The sequence below is a fragment of the Pyxicephalus adspersus genome, chromosome 1, assembly GCF_032062135.1.
Source record: "Pyxicephalus adspersus chromosome 1, UCB_Pads_2.0, whole genome shotgun sequence".
Taxonomy (NCBI): Eukaryota; Metazoa; Chordata; class Amphibia; order Anura; family Pyxicephalidae; genus Pyxicephalus; species Pyxicephalus adspersus.
In genome coordinates, this window is record NC_092858.1 from 135,391,707 (window position 1) to 135,411,331 (window position 19,625).

A 19,625-nucleotide genomic window follows, 5' to 3' on the forward strand; every position below is an offset into this window, starting at 1 on the left:
GAAATAATTTGCCAAGAAGTCTTTTGTCATACATTTGACAAGGAAAAAAAAAAAAAAAAAAGTTTCTAAGAGCTATCTATATGTTCTATTCCAGGAAGGGGGGAGTGGGAAGATAAAGCCAGCATGACCTTCATAGTCGAACAACTGGCACAGTGTAGATAGCCCAACTATGAATCTCTGGCATGCTGGACCTGCTTTGATGACAGTCACATGACACAGCGACATGTCATCATTAAAATAGTTGCTATTGTTTCAATTAACACTATTTCATTTCATTGCAATACCACACTATCATAACATGGCAGCTAGCAGGAGCGGAAGCTTCTTAAAGTGAATGTTAGTAAAGTGATTGATATATGCATGAAGAAAGAACAACCACACTCACTTAAGAGAATGTTTACCTCGTATTACTGAGGTTTTACGCATGATAATTAACACATTCAGTTTCTTTACAAACGGGGGAATCTAAGTATTGCTCCAAGTATCATCATGTAAAGGTATAGACACATAAAACACAGAAATGTCCAGGTACAAAACTCAAAGCTGTGTGCATAAACATGTTTTAGGAAAGTGTCTGATCCGGTGAACCTCTACAGAACTGTTTCACAGCATTATAACGTTTGAACATTAAAAACGTGCATCTTTCTCTACCACTTTCCACATTACTTCCTATTACATATCTATGACAATACTGATATGTCACTCTGCTTTATTGTCATTTTTCAGAAATTCTTAGGAAAGTTTTAGGAAATTCTATGATATTTTAGGAGCATGGCATTTCCTACAAAGTAGGTTGCATCTTAAATGAAAATTGGTCGACAGTAAGGTTGGATATCTGCCCTAGTAGGGGAAACAAAAGGGATGCGCAAGAGTTTTTCTGATTTTCCAAAATTTCAGCAAGTCAGCACTGAAAATTCAATTATTGGGCTTGGACATGCATCTTTAAGCTATCTTGGACATAATTCTGTGATAGAACCCACTAGCTGGGACACAATGTTAGATCACTAAATTCCCAATGCAAGCCTTAACTCTATGCTCACCAGGGAAGCCTGAACATAATTGTAATTTTAGAAAAATTACCCTTAAATTTTACAATACAAAAAAAAGATATATTTTGTTAAATTGTTGAATCTGTGTACCATAAAAGGTCTGATACACACAGGGCAACTAGAAACAGTGTGATAAAGTCTGTTATGATAGGCCATAGTCACTCAATGGTATTTTGCTGATTTTTTTTTTAGTGTTACTTGTCTGTATTGAATTGTTCTATTGCTTAGGCTGGGTCTACGTGGACGTTTTTTTAAAAACGCATGTAAATGTTCCTATTGCGTTTATATGCATTTTTACCTAATTTGCATATTAAGTGTTAAAAACACGAGAAACAGCTGGAAAACGTCCCATTGAAATCAATGGAAGCATTTAGCCGCGTTTTGGGGCGTTTTCCAGCGTTAACCCAGTGTTTTATTTTTTAAACGTTGCAAGAAACATTTAGGATAAGTGTCAAACGTGCTTCAAGTAAACGTCCTGGTGTAGATTAGCCCATTGTAATGCACAGGGATTTCAAACAAGGGCTTTAAAAGCCTCAGGTTAAAGGCTGGGGAAACAGTCCGTGTAGACTAAGCCTTAGTGATGCTTTTCTGTTTTCATTGTCATGTTATGCCAGTCACCATTGCTCTATCTTGCAATGTTTATTTTTGTACTATTTTCAAAATGTTTCAAAAAATTAAATAAAGTACTATAAAAAGGTCACTGTAGAGGTCATATTATAAATTCTTGCAAAGAACACCACAGCACATTTCTAACAGGAATCATTATGACTAAAGGAAGTGCCAGCTCAAATTAGTTCCTATACATCTTTAAAATAAAATGAGAAACTCTGACAACAATGAAAGCTATAAATAAAAATTAAAAAGGAAAAAAAGGCTACAACAGTTGTGAAGAGGGTATAGCTTTCATTTAGGTCAGAAGTAGAAAGGGCATGGGCGAAACAAATCTCCACCAATAGCAAGAACTTTGGGATAATCTATCATACATGCTTGGCATGCCCTGTGTAACAGAGAAAGGTTGCTGGGCTTATCCAAGAGGTTCTGCCTTGTTATCCAGACCAGCTGCTGGGGGACATAAAAAAAAAAAAAAAAAAAGACAATGCAAAAGCACAGCACAGAAACAGGAACAGGTCTATAGTGCACATAAAACGGGTCTTACTTGGTGCCAGTATGTCATATGAATCATTAAAACCAATAATTCAAATTCAGCAATAACTGCAACAATAGTCTTGTTATATAAAAGCAAGGGCAATAAAAATCCTCGCATAAGAACCCCAATGCAAGTACAATAAAAAAAAAAAAAAAAAATACCTAAGTAAATTGGGAAAGGGGTATGAAAATTCCAACTTTCCTTTGCGCTGGTGCCAAAAAATATGTAGACACAAAACAGTGTTCACATCCATGCAAAGTGAACAAGGACTAATAACTATGAACATAGATCAGGGCAAAAACAGACCCAAAAGTGAGTCATGTGTCCATCAAGCAAATTAACAATCCGAAAGAAAACAAACACACACGTAGAGGGTCCGACATACATATACTATCGGTAAAATAAAAATTAAAAAAAATATGATTTATCATAAACATTGAAAAAAAACAAATAAGTAATAAAGCGTAAAAAATAGTAAGCAGACCTTAAAGCAGAAAACTAAATCTTCCTTGCCCCCTGCCTGTACCAAAATTGCTGGTTGTGGGTTTTTTGGTAAAGCACCTCCCTTTTGCTATAACCGCCCTTTCCTAGGTGAGCATAATGTAGCACTCGCATGCACACGCACACACAAATATTTGTCCTGAAGCCATCATCATCCATACCAGCCAAAAGCACATACCTATCCAAAGGCGCATGAGCGGAGGGCTTGCCAGGAGCTAGCAGCTGGCTGGTATTTAATGCATTCAGTACCTGAATCTCACCTGGTATCCGCCTTTTCCTGTACAGCAAAATTCTAGCTGGGAGAGGAACAAGCACAGTTGTGCTGCATTTTTCCCTTGCCAACATCTCATATATACATATATATTATATATGTATTTAATCTGTTAAGCAAACATCCTGAAAATATTTTATATATATATATATATATATATATATATATATATATATATATATATATATTTTACTGGTCATAGGTATTTAATGTCTTCTTATTAAAGAAACCTGGGTAACGATACAAATATAAAAGATCCTACCATTAAAATTATTGTTCACAGGTACATGTACCACCGTAGCAGATAGGATGAGTTTTTTGTCTGTGGGTGAGGTACCTATGCAGTAATGAAGATTATAGATAACCAAGAGAAGAATAAATATACATCTACAGCAGACAGGGGAGAAATTCAATATGGCACTTCCCATGTCATGTCAGTAATACAGGTGGTCTGCAGAATGTAAGGGTTGTTTTTTCTTTATTATCATCAGCAGTGCTCAACCCAGAAATTTTTTTAAGCCAGGTGGGAAGAAATTGTAGGCGGCTGGCAGCTCCTGTATTGTGACCAAACGCTTCAGTAACCACCCAAAAACAGCCGGGTGGGTGCTAAAAAGTGCTGGGTGGTGCGCCCAGCTAAAAGGGCCTGGGCAGAACCCTGATCAGGTACACATGCCAAGGGAAAACATTGAATACAGATAAAGCAATGCATTTGTAGTTGGAAAATAGGTTTTTTGGTGTTTTTTTTTTTTTTTTTTTTTGTGGGGGGGGGGGGGGGGGACAAAATGAACAAGTGCCTTGGGAAATAATCATGGAAGGGTCATGATAGGAAAAAAAAAAAAAAAGTGATCTGCATTTTGCTACATTTTTTTCCTAGCAATCCAGAGGTTAACATTTTTTGGTAAATTTCTTTAATGTGAAACACGAGAAGTGATGGGCAGGTAAAAATGAAATGCTAGATAATATATAGAAAAATCCGCACTTTAGACAACTAATTATAATATTCTTCTCAAAAATTTTCACCATGAGAAAGTATGTTTTTGTGCTTTTATATTTGACATATATTGTGTGATTTATTATAGACCTTCAATATTATTTATTAGGTAAGGGTTATAATTTATTTTACATCATACATTCTTACATAATAACCTAGATAGAGTAATTTTTACACTCCCAAAACCCGAGCGATCAGTCAAATTTCTTGTGCAGAGTTAAATCATACTTTTAAACTTTTGGGATGACTTGCTATATATTACTTTCCTTCTCCTAAATTTATTTTATTTTTAATTTATTAATAACATGTGGAACATCTCATTATAAATACATTACATATACCACAACTAATAGTTGGATAACCAAATAGACCTGGATAGGGGTTAACATATTAGTGCTGGATGCTTCAGGATTAATTACGTTTACCTATAATGCAGAAAAAAAAATTACCTATGTCAGCTATAAGGTAAGTGTAGCATAACCACACTTTCAGGTCTAATGGATGCAGAGCAGAAAGCAGGAAAGATGGTTATGTATCTAGGTGAGCATCTTCTGGTAAGTCTTCTAGAATATTTTCAAATTCTGCTTCTAAGTGACTATTGGCTGGGAGTAGAATTTCCATCTTTACCACCCTGGATGTTCTGTGGCAGTCAAAAAATATGAGCTTGAATGCAGGAATCAAAAAATGTTTGACACATTTCCCCAGTCACATGTTGTAGCCAAAACAGAGTGTGCTAACCAACAGAGCAGCAACAAAAAAAAAAAACATGTGTAAAAGGGGAAAGGGGGCAAAGGAGTAGTGTTTGTGTGTGTGGTGGCTACCAAAAGTCACTTCACAGATTCCAAGGTGTGTCACAGGCACTGCAGTTTTGGCTCTTGCCCTATTGCTATTCTCAAATTAAAACACCAAAAGTATGAACGTAAGAGAAAAAAAAAAAAGTTCTTGACAACTGTAGAAAAAACAAATATATGGAAGACAGCTGCAGGGAGCAAAACTGGCACCAGTGTAGAAAACTGGAATAAGATACCTACAGCCATTACTGAACAACTGAAAAATCTGCTGGCAAATTATAAAACAATAATTATGTATTACATGTAGGGACTTACAGTATGTCTGTGTGCAAGACACAGCTGCATTATGATTCAACTCTGACATACTGATTATAAGAATAATGTAAACAATCACGCTCATTTTCTTTTTTTTGGTGGGGTAATAAGGGCACCTCCAAGAGAGAAAGGCTTTCCTGTTCCTTTGACCATTCTTGACTATTTACCTTCAAAAGGTAATAGTAAATATTTCCTTATTGTTAGTCAGCTCTATTCAAGCACTGCATTATCGTAAAAAAAGAGCAGAAATTTGAGGGAAGTCCGATTTAGACAAAGACACTTAGGGCTTAAACATAGTGTAACAAGTTAAAAAAAAAAAAAACAAAAAAAAAACTCACTTCTAATTTAACACTACCCAAAAATTACAGACTACTCACCACTTAAATCCAATCAATTAAATAAAATGCCACAAGCATTAGGCCATTTAGTAAGATAAATAAAAAGTTGCTGATTTTATAATTGTTGATTTTGTCATACAATTTATCGATGGGGGAAAAGAGAAGAAAAAAAAAAAAAAGATAATTGGAGCCCTTTATTGCTCATGCTTTATTACCAGACTCCTAGCAAGGAAAACAAAAGTTCAGAAATCTCCTAATTGTTTAATGATTGCAATGCATCTATCGCCACCTAGTGAAACATTTAGTAGTACAGGCGATGTGCAATGAAAATAGCCTGGCCTGAATGACAAAAATTGTAATGATCTGCAAAGGTGAGAAAAGCTGTGCAGCCATCTGATCATTGAAAACGCTAAGAAACTTTTTACTTCTGTATAGCTGATCTTTGCTGGGAATGGTCACCAGCTCATTGAAGTATACAATTTCCCCTCTTCTTCAGCTAGTTACATATCAGTCTTCACATATCTGTACATTTATAGAATGATAAATCAGAAAAAAAACAGGACATTTTGCACCTTGTCTAGCAACGCAGTACCAAAATTAACCCTAACTTTTAGTTACTATAATTTTCCTTTGCTAAAAGAGCTTTACTTCTCAAGTTCCTAAAAACATCTCCTTAAAACATCAGTACTGCTGCATTGAATTCATCAAAAAAAGAAAAAAATGCTGAATTATATTTCAGATGACCTTTAATTCCCTTTTCAGGCTATAAAAGGCAGTACACTGTGTGCTACATATATTACTGTGAACCAAAAGAGCAACTCCTTCTAAATTGGCCTCCCAAATATGTCACGCAACAATAGGAACCTTACCTTCAAAAAACTTGCAATCTACATAAGTGTCACAAATGGCACAGCCATAAGTCACTGGGAATTAGATGCAAGAAAAAAAAATATTTCACAATAAAGAACAGCCGGAAGATTAGAAGACAGCAACCAGAAGGAACTCACCTCTCGTCCCTGGTGAGTGACCAGTGCAGCCAGAGGGTTGGCATAGAATCTGCTGTATGAAAATCCTAAACATCCATACATACTGTTGGCAGTGAGCTTCAGAGCTTTCTGCCTGATGTCATACTGAAATAAAATATAAACAAAAGTAGGGCAATGGTTACTCCATTTGTCTCTAACAAAGGTTGCATGGTCCGCTATTGTAACACTAATAAGCATAGGGTGATGTGTGACCATTTAAAAAATACAAATTGGAAGATCGCAATAAAATCAGTCACTGCTAACAAAAGGTGTAACCCTTTACCAAAAACAAAAAAAAAGAATCAAACCTTAAATCAAATACCGCACAAGTATAGCACTGCTATAATTTGATAAAATCAGAAATGCTTTTAGTGTGAATAAAAAATGTAAGAAATTATTCTGTGTTTTAGCTTACAAAATCACATTGGAATGCATACATAATTTGTTCATTAAAAAAGTAACATTTTTATTGTAATCCAAGTATAACCTGAACAAAAAAAATTAACTAATGTGTGAATGTTTAGGAACATAAAGCATACAACAAGGTGGTCCTAGATTTGCCAGAACAGGCCCTCTGCACATAATTACCTGCAAATACAAGTCAGCATTCAGGTCAGGCTGTTTCATCAGTTGCTTGACATGACGTCTTCTCTCCACCAGTTTCCGGATCTCCCGAGGTAAGATTCCCATCTCCAAATCTGAAGGAGGCAGCTCTGGAATTTCATCTTGATCTTCACCCTGCAAACACAAGGCAAACCATTATGCAGCATAATCCTTAATTCAGCTTCCTTCTCACTTCTAACAGTCATGCTTCTTAATCACCAACACTCGCTAGCCCCTAGCAGCAATAATCTGTCCTAAACCGCTGTTTCTGCTCAAATGTGCTGATTATCTTGCAAAACGCCAAGCAGCCAAAAAGGAAAAATCAGAATCTAGCAGACTGCTTTCAGGGACAAAAATGCAGCAATTTTATTCATAAAAGGAACAGAAAAAACATTGCTTGTTGCAGCCTGGATATATATAATTAACCCTTTGCTTCTGGCAAGTATGCAGAGCCATATATAGCATTTTCAACAGGGTAGGTTACAGTAGAAATAACATTTTAAACCATTTGTTTGAACTTTAAACCAACACAAAGCCCATAAAGTTAAGAAAAATTGTCTGCATTGTCTATAGGTCCTATACAGGACTGCACAGGTCAACCGTTACTGAACTAGGTAAGGATGCTTGCAGTAACCGCCACATGTGCTGCTGTGCAAAATCAAAGATACAATAGGAAATCGCCAGCAATCCCAATAAACATTTGACAGTTTCAAACACACAAGGATCATTGTTTCAGTGTTCCATATTGGAGCATTTCAAGGCCTTTCAAGGTGCCTTTTATTACGGACACTTTGGATTTAAATTTTCTTGCTCAATATATATCTTACAACAGATGTGTGAAAGTGGGTGGGACTATGTTAAAAAAAATTCCCAAATATAATTTTTAAATTCAGCTGCATGTGTCAAGAACAACATAATAAACACTGTTGCTTTTAGTCAAAGATACAAGACTGAGATGGCAATAAATTATTAAATCTGGCAGCTGTAAAAACCTCCTTCATATGTTCACATTACCTACAATGGGACTGATCGATCAGCACCCACAAGAACGAAGCATCACACTGGACAAAAAAATAGAAATAAACAATATACTATACTGCAGGCATCTAGGATGAGGATAGGCACCTATCCTCAACAGAATGAGCTGTACAAACCCCTTTCAGCCTAAATACAAAGTTTAGTGAGCCTAAATAGTCATTCAGGTTTTATCCTAAGATGATTATGTTTAAAGAGAAAACAATGTTTTAATAACATTTTTATAACCCTAATATTTATCATATTTCATCAAGACTGTCACATTTTGCAATGGTTCATCTCACCTACCTCTTTTGTATTCTGACCATTAACAGCTGTTCTGTGCACTGTGGTAAAGCAGATGTTATACTCTTGTATGATTGAGGGGTACAAACTGTTGAAATCCAGGAGCAATATAAATTTGTCATAAAAACCTAGCAAGAACAAAGAAATATGTTTACCTATGCCAACAACAACAGTAGTACATAGTAAACAAATCTAAACAATATACGTAACATTTCTTACCAACTTTAGGGTCCAGAACTAAGCCACCAGAATATGCAGCTTTCTTTCGTCCTTTCTTGTTTTTATTTTGATCCGTATCCATGTCTTCATCATCCTCTGCCTATAACACATAAAGCCATTGCCATTCTATTTAATGTACAGTGCTGCATAACATGTTGGCACTATATTAAACCTGTTTAATAATAACATACAGAGACAAGAAATATGTTGAATAAAATAACCTTCTGGCTTCCATGAAATGTTGAAAAATACCACACAATTTAGTTGATGGCTGGGTCTGATGACAAAAGGAACCAGTAACATGTATACATTTGAATGTATCTACATGACAGGGTTGATGGTGGGCTGCCTTGATACTTTTCATTTACAATTCTAATTAATACAGACAACCTTTTGTGGAGCATGATTGGAAAAAATTAGCAAATTCTGCACTGGTAGCCACTATGATTATTCTGCAGACATACGATTTAGGGGGACTGACTCCAGAAATTATGAACAAACCAAGAAACACACGACAGGCTAACCTGACGACCACAGCATCAAAAAACTACCAGTGTGCCATCACCACTTCGGTTTATTGATAACTGGCCTTTTCCTACTGCAGCACAAGTCCTTTTCTCTTGTTTTGTGTGACTCCAAAAATCTTTTCTAGATATACTTTAGGTTTCCAACCACTACAGTAAAATGCATAGGACAACAATTTTTAACCAGGCTTCTGCGGTACCCTAAGTTTCTCTAGCAGTCCTTAAAGCTTTAGCTGATCTCTAATATGATATTGTCTGTCTGTATATTCCTGGGTTCAACGCAAAGCCAGTAAGATTGCACCAGTGATCTTTTATCTCTCTAGAAGGATGGCATTTTGACTAACAGTAAAGGGCTTTTTTTCTGAATTACCACTATAATGGGGGCATTTAAGATTTCCTGTAAGGTATAAAGGTTGAGAAGGGCTGCCATAAGTCATTTAAGCATACATGAAGAGCAATTGTGGGTAAAAAGTCATAAGAACCTAAAAGCAAAAATGTAGGGAATACTAGAGATTGTTGAATAGCCTGTCCTCTGAAATGGTTCCATTGTTTGTTAACCAACAGCCAAGTCATACTCCCTTAGAAAGATTATAAAATGAAGAACAACATTTTAGGTTTATGTTGCACATCCTCTCTGGCATACTGATGAATAAGCAAAATATAGGAATATTAAGGTGTCATTCCCACTAAATGCAATTTAAACAAAAAGGGCTAAATGCTAAAATTTGTATTTTTGTTACTTTTATAAAGTGTGGGGAAGGGTTACCACTGTCACTGGGAGCGAGCTATCCAAAGTTTGTAGTTTTTACTAAAAATGAAAAAAAGGGAAATCCTCCAGTATGTACACTTGCAGCCATTTTAAAGTGATTTTCTCTCACTTATGTGATAACATGTTTTGCTTTGTAAGGTCCAGTGCAAGCTACAAATGCAGGAATTAGTAAGTGATTCAACACATATACACAAAACATTTTTTATTTTCACTAGTACATGAGTTTTGATGTAAAAATGTACCTAAAGGAAGCTTACCACAGTCTGATTTTTTTTGTAAAACTGCTTGTCAGGCACCAAGAAATCATTTTCAAAGAAAGCATGAAGCAGAAGGTATTCATTCCGTTCTGAGCGCCCGCCCATCAATGTCCTTGACTGTGCAAGAGAAAGTATATTTATTTATAGGAAGTTTCACAACTATTGCAAAGTCTAACTAAACATGCACAACCCCTCCAAAACAGCAAATAAGATCACAATATATATTTTCTGTTTTTACACAGGTAGGCAGATAAATAAAATACAGCAGCAATATGGCCAAATTGTTAGTAACAAAGGCGTTCTAAAAACATTAGAAAAAGCAATACCAACCCACGGAATACCTGATCAGTAATGTCACTGACCAACAAAAAGACAGTTCAATAGACATTTAGGCAACAACAGTTTTCTTTTGAAACCTTGTGCCAACCAATTCACAAGGTAAAAGCCAGAGCTGAGCAGAGGGGGATAAAAAAAGAAGGAAAAAATAGGCATTTACTTGATGGGGAACAAGTTTTGGAATGGAATAGCACACAAAATGACATTTTCCTTTTAAACCAGCTCAACACGATTTTGGAAAGATGAATACGCTGACAAGACACATCATCTCTGTCAACGGAGTCAGTTTGTTACAGTCGCTTGATTCAGTAAGAGCGACATGCTATGAAACTAGATCATTTCTAGTCATTAGAAATTTCAAGCTGAATTTGATGCACTCACTGGAAAGAGGAAACTTATATGGATTAAAAAAAAAAAAATCTTCACCAGAGTGAAAGACAAGCCAAGCTTTAAAGTCATCTGTAGAACGATGTGGAAGGAGATGGTGGATGACTGGTGGGAAATTAATGTTACAAATGTAAAATTAAATTATGCTATTATCTTTTTTTCCCTAGGCAAAATATTTATATTCAGCTCTTTACTCTTGTATAAGTACTGTTCATTTTTTTTGGGTGTATGAATATTGTATTCTTATGCTTTTCCCTTCACTTAGGCTAAGTCTACATGGACTATTTTCCCAGCGTTTAAACTCCCATGTTAATGCTAAGGACAAAATCCATATCTAAAGAATGGTGACAGACCATGGGACCCAAATGGGCAGTACATGGGTGGGAAAAGGAGGAAGGAGAAAAGCAAACACATACAAAATGTTGCTGTCAAGGGGTAACACCATAAAGCACAACTTCTTGTAACAAAAGGTCATAATATATTTTTACATTACATTATAAATTGAAATCCTACAGCCTATTGTCCTTACCAGAACATTTCCTGCAATGTTGGTTATCTGCAGTGCCAACGGCAGAACATTCAGTTCACACATGATCTGCAAAATGAAGCTGGCATCCATCCAGGTGTTTTCTAACATATTGAGAAGATGTGCAGACTCACTGCAAGAATAATATCATGTCAGTATATTTGTAGAACTATTTAGTAAAAAAAAAAATACATAAACAGAAATAGAAAAAAGTTACAAGCAAGACAACAAAGTTACGGTAAAGAAACAGTTATGTCTCATCATCTTACCAGTTAGCTAGGCACGGTTGAACAAGATTAGACAGTTGTATCACATAATGCCAACATTTTTACAAGTAAAAAACCTTGACCCAAAGCTCTGGATCTAGATAAACTTAATAGATTATTGCACAATTTTATGGAATTTCTGTTTAATGTTTTAGAATAGAATAGACCTAGTATATTTATTAGGGTAGGCTGCTCTCCAGAGCAAATGCTTACTGATCAGTGCAAAATCTCAGATAGCCACAAAACCCAATTGCTGGTAAGAGATAAGAGTTAAATAGCGCAAAGAACAAGGTGTAGGTGGGCAGTAGGAACAGACCAACATCAGCATTTAATGTTCATGAAAACATAAAAATGTTTTTTTCTATACGTTGGGAAAGCATTCAAAGCAAGCATGACTGTCCAGCAGATGTCAGAACCAGATCTAGCATTAGCTTTTGTGGCAAACTTGTAAGACTTTAAAATATTAAAATTGGCCCAGAAGCCTTAGGTATCCGGCCAGCACCAAAAATGTGGGACTCACTTGCTGAACCAGCCTTGTGGTGATGGGCCCCATATCTGGTGCTGTCCGGATGCAGCTGTTTATGGTTGCCCAGATAGAGACCAGCTCTCCCAGAAATGCAATTTTTAAATGTAGGTAAAAAGGGTATAGGAAAAAAATATCCAAAACCAGGTCTTTTAAGAAGCAGTCAGAAAAGTAATCCATAATCTTGGGCCATTGTTGGCATGTCAATCTGCCTGTAAGTGGGAGTAAACCTCAAAAGGTACAGGCCTTATTGTCCTTCTCTTGACTTAAAAGGAAATAGGAAGAATGTCTCTAACATTGCTGGCCAGTGGAAAGAGTGTCACCTTTACAGATAACCAAAAAGATCATTGGTGTCACTTAAACTGACCTGAGAGCCACAGATTGAACATTGCTCAAACCCTGGTAAATACTCTCACGTACGGACATCAAAGTAGCAGGCAATTATGATTTGCATTCTATACAAATATTTACAAAATTAGACAGCAAAATGGGTGTTTGAAGACCTAAATAATTTTTACATTTGTAATTGGATATTTTTTTTCAGGTAAGGTATTTGTCAAAAAACAGACTCCAAGTGAAAAGGGAATCTAAAACAAACTGCAAACTCTATATTTATTTCTAAAAATGATAAACACAAACATACGGTTAACCGTTTCCCTTTCACTATATTTTTTTCAATTACACAAAAACCTTAAAAAAAAATTACCTTGAATTTGCAGAGGTCAAAGAAATACAAGTATAACAATTTTTAAATTCATGTGCAAGGTAAGAGCAATTTCAGGCTGAATTTAGTTCAGTGTTTCAACCAATCTGTTCTAATGGAATATGTAGCTCTTACATTTAAAGAAGCTCTCAGTCTGTCATGTTCGCTGTGAGCCAAGTGATGTATCATTTAAATTTCTCCCCTGTGCATTATTTCCAATGTAAAAGCAGCCTCTTCCATTATAAAGGTTGTTGTTTACAAGACTGGTCAGGTCACTGAGCTGAATATAGACTTGTCAGCATATATTTTATATACTAAAGACAATTTTGATTTTCTATGCCGCCAATATGACCTAACCAAGGTTAGAAGCAGAGGTGCATTGTATCGTTAAATGGAATATTTGTGGTGTCTGGTGATAAAAAAAAAAATAAAAAGGAACAATTTTCATGTTGTTCCAATAAAAATGTGAAAACATTTTCTCCAATGTCAAATATCTGAAAAGACCAAATGCCTCATTGTACAGCAAATCTGGCAAGTAAAGAAATGTTCTGCTATATATATATATATATTAAATATTCATGTAGCGACGTTAGCGGGAAACCCCGGAGATCGTCACTGCACACGCTGGGAGAAGACAGAAGAGAGAAGACGTCTCTGGAGGAGCTGCGGGGACATGGTAAGTGTTTTTTTCAGTTGTAAACCGATTGTCATACAATGTTGTTTGACAATCAGATTGCACTGTAACGTTTGTTTCTATTTTTAGCTACCCTGAACCTGGTACGGGGTAAACGCTTTTAGCAAGTTTTCTTACCAGGTTCGGCGTAACCGCCCAGGTGGTTTAAAAAAAAAAAAAAAAATACACATAGTGCTCCATATAAATGAAGAGTGCTCAATATTGCCTAAAGCAGAACACAATCCAACAGGCAGCAAATAAGGAAAACACAGGCAAGCACATGATCAAGTGGCAGTAATAAGATTAATGACAACACAGTGGCAGCAGACTCTGCTCTATGTGAAGACAATGATATCCAGAATGTTCTTTATGTGTTCAAACAGTGAAGAAAGAAAAAATAGTATGCTAGAAATAGTCACACCAGCATACTTGTTTATAAATTATAGCACATGAAGGGGATTTTTAATAGTTTTATTGGTGTAGTTTCATTTCAGAGTTTATATGCATATTTATTTGTTAGAAATGTCACCAATCTTCTACTTTTAGAAGACAATAATACCTAACATTCCTTACTTTTTCATGCTCTCACTGCTGGTGGTAAATTTTTGAAGCTTTGAGAGTCAAGTTTACATAGGATATTGCAAATTCAAAGTCAAATGAGACAGTACTAGAAAAAGTTGGTGATCATATTGAATAAAAGGGTCACTGGGTTCACCTCACTAAACAGGAAAAAAAAAAAAAAAACTGTTCTTTATTGTAAAGTCCGCTCTAAAATAACTCCAATAAGAAATTTAAAAACTACCTGTCCAATATATATTTTACACACACACACACAATCAACTGCCTAATGCAATTATCTATTTAGCCAATCACATAGTGACAACCCAAACATTTAGGCATGACCTACTAAAATTCAAGCTGGGCCCCAGAATGGGGCAGAAAATAAATTTTATTGAACAAAGCATGATTGTTGGTTCCAGCAAGCGGTTCTGAGTATTTCAGAAACTGCTTATCGGCTGAATTTTTCATGCACAACCTTCACCAGTGTTTATAGAGAAATGGTTCAGACAGTTTGTACCAACTGTGCATTGTTTAAATGCCACAGAATACCTTAGTATTGTTGCATGGCCATTCACTTAATGACTGCAGTGTACCCATCTTCTGACAGTTACATCCAGCAGGACAAAGTTTCATGTCATATAGCTCAAAATGTATCAAACTGTCTTCTTGAACATTAAAAAAAGTTCACTGTACTCAAACGGCTCCCACAGTCACCAGATCTCAAACAAATACAGAACTCTCTGGGATGTGGAGAACAGAAGATTGTGCAGCAAACTAAGCTGCTGCAACTACATGCTATCATGCCAATACAGAACTAAATCCATAAGGAATGATTCCCAACAACTAGTGAAACCTATGCCATGAAAAATTATGGAAGCTCTGAAAGCATGCTATTCTTCATATTTGTTGTTGGTAGGAATTGTTTCACTTTCCTTTTGAAGTCCGCCCCTACCTGTCCCCTGAGACCACCAAACTCCTTGTACACGCTCTTATCTCTCGTCTGGACTACTGTAACATCCTCCTCTCTGGTATTCCACTAACCCGACTCTCTCCTCTACAATCTATTATGAATGCTGCGGCCAGACTCATCCATTCTTCCCTTCACTCCTCTTCTGCTGCATCTCTTTGTAGTTCTCTCCATTGGCTTCCATTTCACCTTAGAATCAAATTTAAGCTCCTGTGCTTTGCCTTCAAATCCCTACACAGTTATTGTCCCACTTACATCTCTGACATGGTTAAAAAATACTCCCCCTGCCGCTCCCTCGGCTCCTCCAATGATCTACTAATGACTTCCTCACTCATAACCTCATCACACGCACGGTTACAAGACTTCTCTAGAGCTGCTCCAACTCTCTGGAATGGTCTTCCTCGCCCTATTCGGCTTGCTCCTACTTTCTGCTCATTTAAAAGAGCGCTCAAAACGCATTTTTTCAAACTTGCCTACCCATCTTCTTCTGTCTCGTCAATCCAATTATGATGCCTTCACTACATATCCCCCATCCTATTGTGTGTGAAATTCCCCCACCTACTAGATTGTAAGCTCTTCGGGGCAGGGTCCTCTCCTCCTGTATCACTGTCTGTATTAGTCTGTCATTTTCAATCCCTATTTAATGTACAGCGCTGCGTAATATGTTGGCGCTATATAAATCCTGTTTATTAATATTAATAATAATAAAGTTGTTTTGCCCATTCCAGAACTGAACGTCACAGCACTGGGAAAATCTGATTTTGCTCTGGCACAGTGACAGATCAGGTGATGTGAAGAAAGACCCACTAAAGAATGGCGTAGCATGTGACCTACTTGACTAAGTTTGCAGGAGTGCCAACGGCTTTGCACCTATTTTAGGAAAAAGATATACAGTGGTTTAACCACCTTAGCGGTAATCCCGAGTGTGACTCGGGGTGGATTTTACCTGCAAATAGCAGTAATCCTGAGTCACACTCGGGGTAGCTTTAACCTAAAAAAAAAAAAAACCCCCACTTACCTTGCTCTGTCGTCATCCCCGGTCGTCCTGCTGGTCCCCGCAGGTCCTAGGGAGAGGTTAATTTTCTTTGATCTTCAGCCACGCAATGCAGAGACAATCTCCGGGGTTTCCCGGTGACATCAGTGCGGGTGACAAAGAAATATATATATGTATATGTGTTACTATACACCTATTTTTTTTTTAGTGTTTTTTTTTTTATTTAAAGTTTATTATTAAATTTATTATATATTGGACTTATTTCGGTGAGTTATGCCTAAGAATTATAGCCTACAATGTAAAATACGTTTCCATGCAAAAAAAAGTAACGCTTTTTGCAAGGAAATTTGGATGGAATTAGAACGCTAGGGCGGTAATTAACTTGGTTACTGGCTAAATTTGCTCATTTTGGGTGTACATCCTGATTAGATTATCTGTACTGAACTAATGGGTCTGAGTGGATATTGGGCATGTTTTACTCCCGCCAAATATTTTCCCTATTTGTTCTGTCAGTTTGTTGTCAATGTTCTTTTCATTAAGTACCTCAATTATTGTTCAATATAAGGTTCTCACATTCTTTTCATACCTGTAAGCACTGCGAATGCTTTCTGGAGGGAATGGAATACGTTCAGTTTTCAGTATATGATGGACCAGTTCAGACAAGTGATAGCTTTTACACCGGATTAGCTCTTTGGCAGAAATCTCAATGTCACAGATGATGCGACCACAGGCTGCATTTTTCTCAGCAAATCCACTACGACCCTATAAGTAAAAACAAAATTACAAAAAATAAAAAATCCAAAGAAACAACAAATTTGTAGGCATACCTTCTAGTGAAAGCCTTCAGCCAGGCTATAGACAAACATTTATATATTTATAGAAAAGTGCTTTCAAGATACGTTGCTTTCCACTACAAGCAGTAATTCGGCTGTAAGATAGTTTTAAGGATCATTACCAATTACAAACATGTAAAAAAATAAATGCTCACATGTAGCTAAAGCCGGGTTCCCCCCCGCCTCCCAAAGTTTACTACTTTACAGTGTGTGGGCAGAATACTGTATATCTAGATAAAAGCTCCACATACAGTGCAGTAAGTCCAGGTCTGGAGAGGTTCAGCACACCTATATATAGTGCTCCAAGCAACAGAGTTACTGAGAACATGAGCATTGTTATATAGAGAACCATGCAGTGGGGCGTGTTGGATTGAAAATACCTAATACCCTTGAAGTACTTTGGCACTGCAGATGAAAGGAGACTGCTGCAACAGCAAAACCCTCCTTTCACCAAATAGAAAAAAGGATACCAAGCATTCCATTTTAAATTAAAATGGATGTATTCTTTAAACTGTTTTCCTTTTTGAATAAAAGATTCCCCTACCTAACCAGAATCAATGAGTTAATCAACAATATGAACAGTTAACAAGATATAAATTGACTTTAAAATAGAAATAAATTGACATTAAAATGGAAAAAAAAGTATCAGAACACAGTTACCCCACACTTACCCCAAGCTTTGGCATAGCCGATCGTCTAAGTCGACCTATCTTAGACCAGAATGGAACTTTACATAAGTTAATCCTTTGAAGCAAAACTTCTAGGTCAAAACCATATATATCATGACCCTAGAAACAAATAAATAACAGTAATCAAAACATTAAAATAAAGAAGTATACGCTATACAGAATAGTGCAAAGCAGTAACCCACTCACATGCTCCCCTTATACCTATATGCACAGGTTCTCAACAATAATAAAGGAAGGGGAATACGAAGGAATGCTGGCAAGGACACATTTTTTCCTCAAAAAAAGAGATACAACCCAATTCACCATATTAGGTTTTTCTTGGTTTTGTTTGGATACAGCACATCATAATGGAGGGCAGAAATCATTTAACAAGAAAGATCCTCCCTTACTGATGAGATTACCACATCACTTAAAGAATGAATATGTGTGGACAAAAAGACCCATTGCTTATCTTGACATATATATGTGTTGAATGAATGCATATCCACTGAAGAACCAGAATTTTTTTTTTTTTCGAGTATTCAAAGTAATGGAATTGGCAAAATAATCTTCTCAGGGGTACAAAGTATACTTACTTGACAGCTTTATTTTTAACAGTTCAGGTAAGGGGTGGGGCTTTTGGAGAGTGAAAAAAAAACGAGCATCCAAGTTTTTCTATTCTGTGTCCATTTTGGTGACAACCACAACTCCATGTCATTTCATAGACAGGAATGAGGGAAAAATTCCAAATAGGGGTCACAGACATGATTAAGAACCTTAAAGAAATTTTCAAATTTTCCCTGATTCTATTTGAAGCAAAAAAGAAAAACAAATTAATAACTTTGGTTGAAATTAGGCTTTTAAACCAACAAGACAATATCCTTTTTTTTTTATCCCAATAATATCAATAAATGTGTTGACATACAAATTCTCTGTGATTTCCAAGACAATTTAAAGCTGCAAAATCAAATTAGGGAAGTTTATACTCACCACTATAACATCTGGGTCAATTTTATGTACTTTTGCAAGGAAAAAGCCAAGGAGAGTCCTTTCTGTCAATGCAACTTCAATGTTTGCATTCTAAAACAGAAATTGGTAAAGTTAAATATGCACATAGGTCTTTAGAATGATTTTTAAGCTGTAACTTAAATTTTGGAACAAAAACAAAAGAAGGAGAAAGAAATAATTACCTTTCGTTTCATTACTTCTTTGTGATCATAGGGGAAAATACAGTCACTGGGCTTAGTAATAACTAAGGAAGGGGGAAAAAAAGAAACAAGAATGAAAAAGTAGCATTCATGTAACATTTCCAGTTTATTATTATTCTAAATAGTGATTTTGCTTCATCCACCCAATGTAAGCATATCTGTTAGCAAAGATCCTTATAAAGTCACAGAGTAATAGGATCTTTGTTCAAAATCGTAAAAGGTCACTTCCAGGTATAGCCATGCGAATTCCAACACTGCGGGGAACTTTTGGTTTAAAGATTTTTGACTGCTGCAATCAAGAGCCCAGTTCTGACAGTAAAAGAGTTACCAACCTCCTTGGAAACCATCACAAAACTGAGGCGTGCTAGTAGTATAAGGGTATAAGAGGTTATTCTCAGCTGGCCTATAATTCTTTTCTTTGCCAATGTCCAATCTTCCTATAGGGGCAGTATATCAGTAGGTACATGACTTAAGTTTCTAAATAGACAAAAAAAAAAAATGTTTAAATTTGCCAATGGTACTATCTTCTTCCCAGCAGTCAATCATCAAAAAACAGACTGCATTGTTTTACAGTCAGTCTTCAGTGGGTGTACTGTAAGTTTATTTATAAACATGGGTCTTCTTACTGTTGTGGCTTGCTCGAGGTAAGGCTACATTGGATCTACAAGTGTTTCAGTGTTACACCACCAAAATAACGTAAATAAAATAATCAGTCTGTACATGCATGGGAGCTCCAGAGCAAAAATAAACAAAAAACATACCACAAAAATGAGTCTCGAAAGGAGGCTGAGGTGGTGCTTTATCAAGAGGAAATTTATGATGAATCAAAGCAGCCAAAGCAACAATCTGCAAAATAAAAA

At 36.2% G+C, this 19,625-nt stretch overlaps 1 protein-coding gene across 1 annotated transcript in view; it reads right to left on the reverse strand.

Annotated features, from left to right (window-relative positions):
- Positions 1-19,625, reverse strand: part of POLA1 (DNA polymerase alpha 1, catalytic subunit) — a 139,765-nt gene that overhangs the window by 104,017 nt on the left and 16,123 nt on the right. The window contains exons 16-26 of the mRNA XM_072427871.1: positions 19,527-19,611; positions 18,748-18,809; positions 18,548-18,637; positions 17,561-17,677; positions 16,643-16,818; positions 11,373-11,502; positions 10,121-10,237; positions 8,571-8,670; positions 8,355-8,479; positions 7,017-7,166; positions 6,411-6,533 (exon numbers count right to left, since the gene is read on the reverse strand). Of these exons, the coding sequence (XP_072283972.1) occupies positions 6,411-6,533; positions 7,017-7,166; positions 8,355-8,479; positions 8,571-8,670; positions 10,121-10,237; positions 11,373-11,502; positions 16,643-16,818; positions 17,561-17,677; positions 18,548-18,637; positions 18,748-18,809; positions 19,527-19,611 (1,275 nt within the window). The remainder of the gene's footprint in view (positions 1-6,410; positions 6,534-7,016; positions 7,167-8,354; positions 8,480-8,570; positions 8,671-10,120; positions 10,238-11,372; positions 11,503-16,642; positions 16,819-17,560; positions 17,678-18,547; positions 18,638-18,747; positions 18,810-19,526; positions 19,612-19,625) is intronic.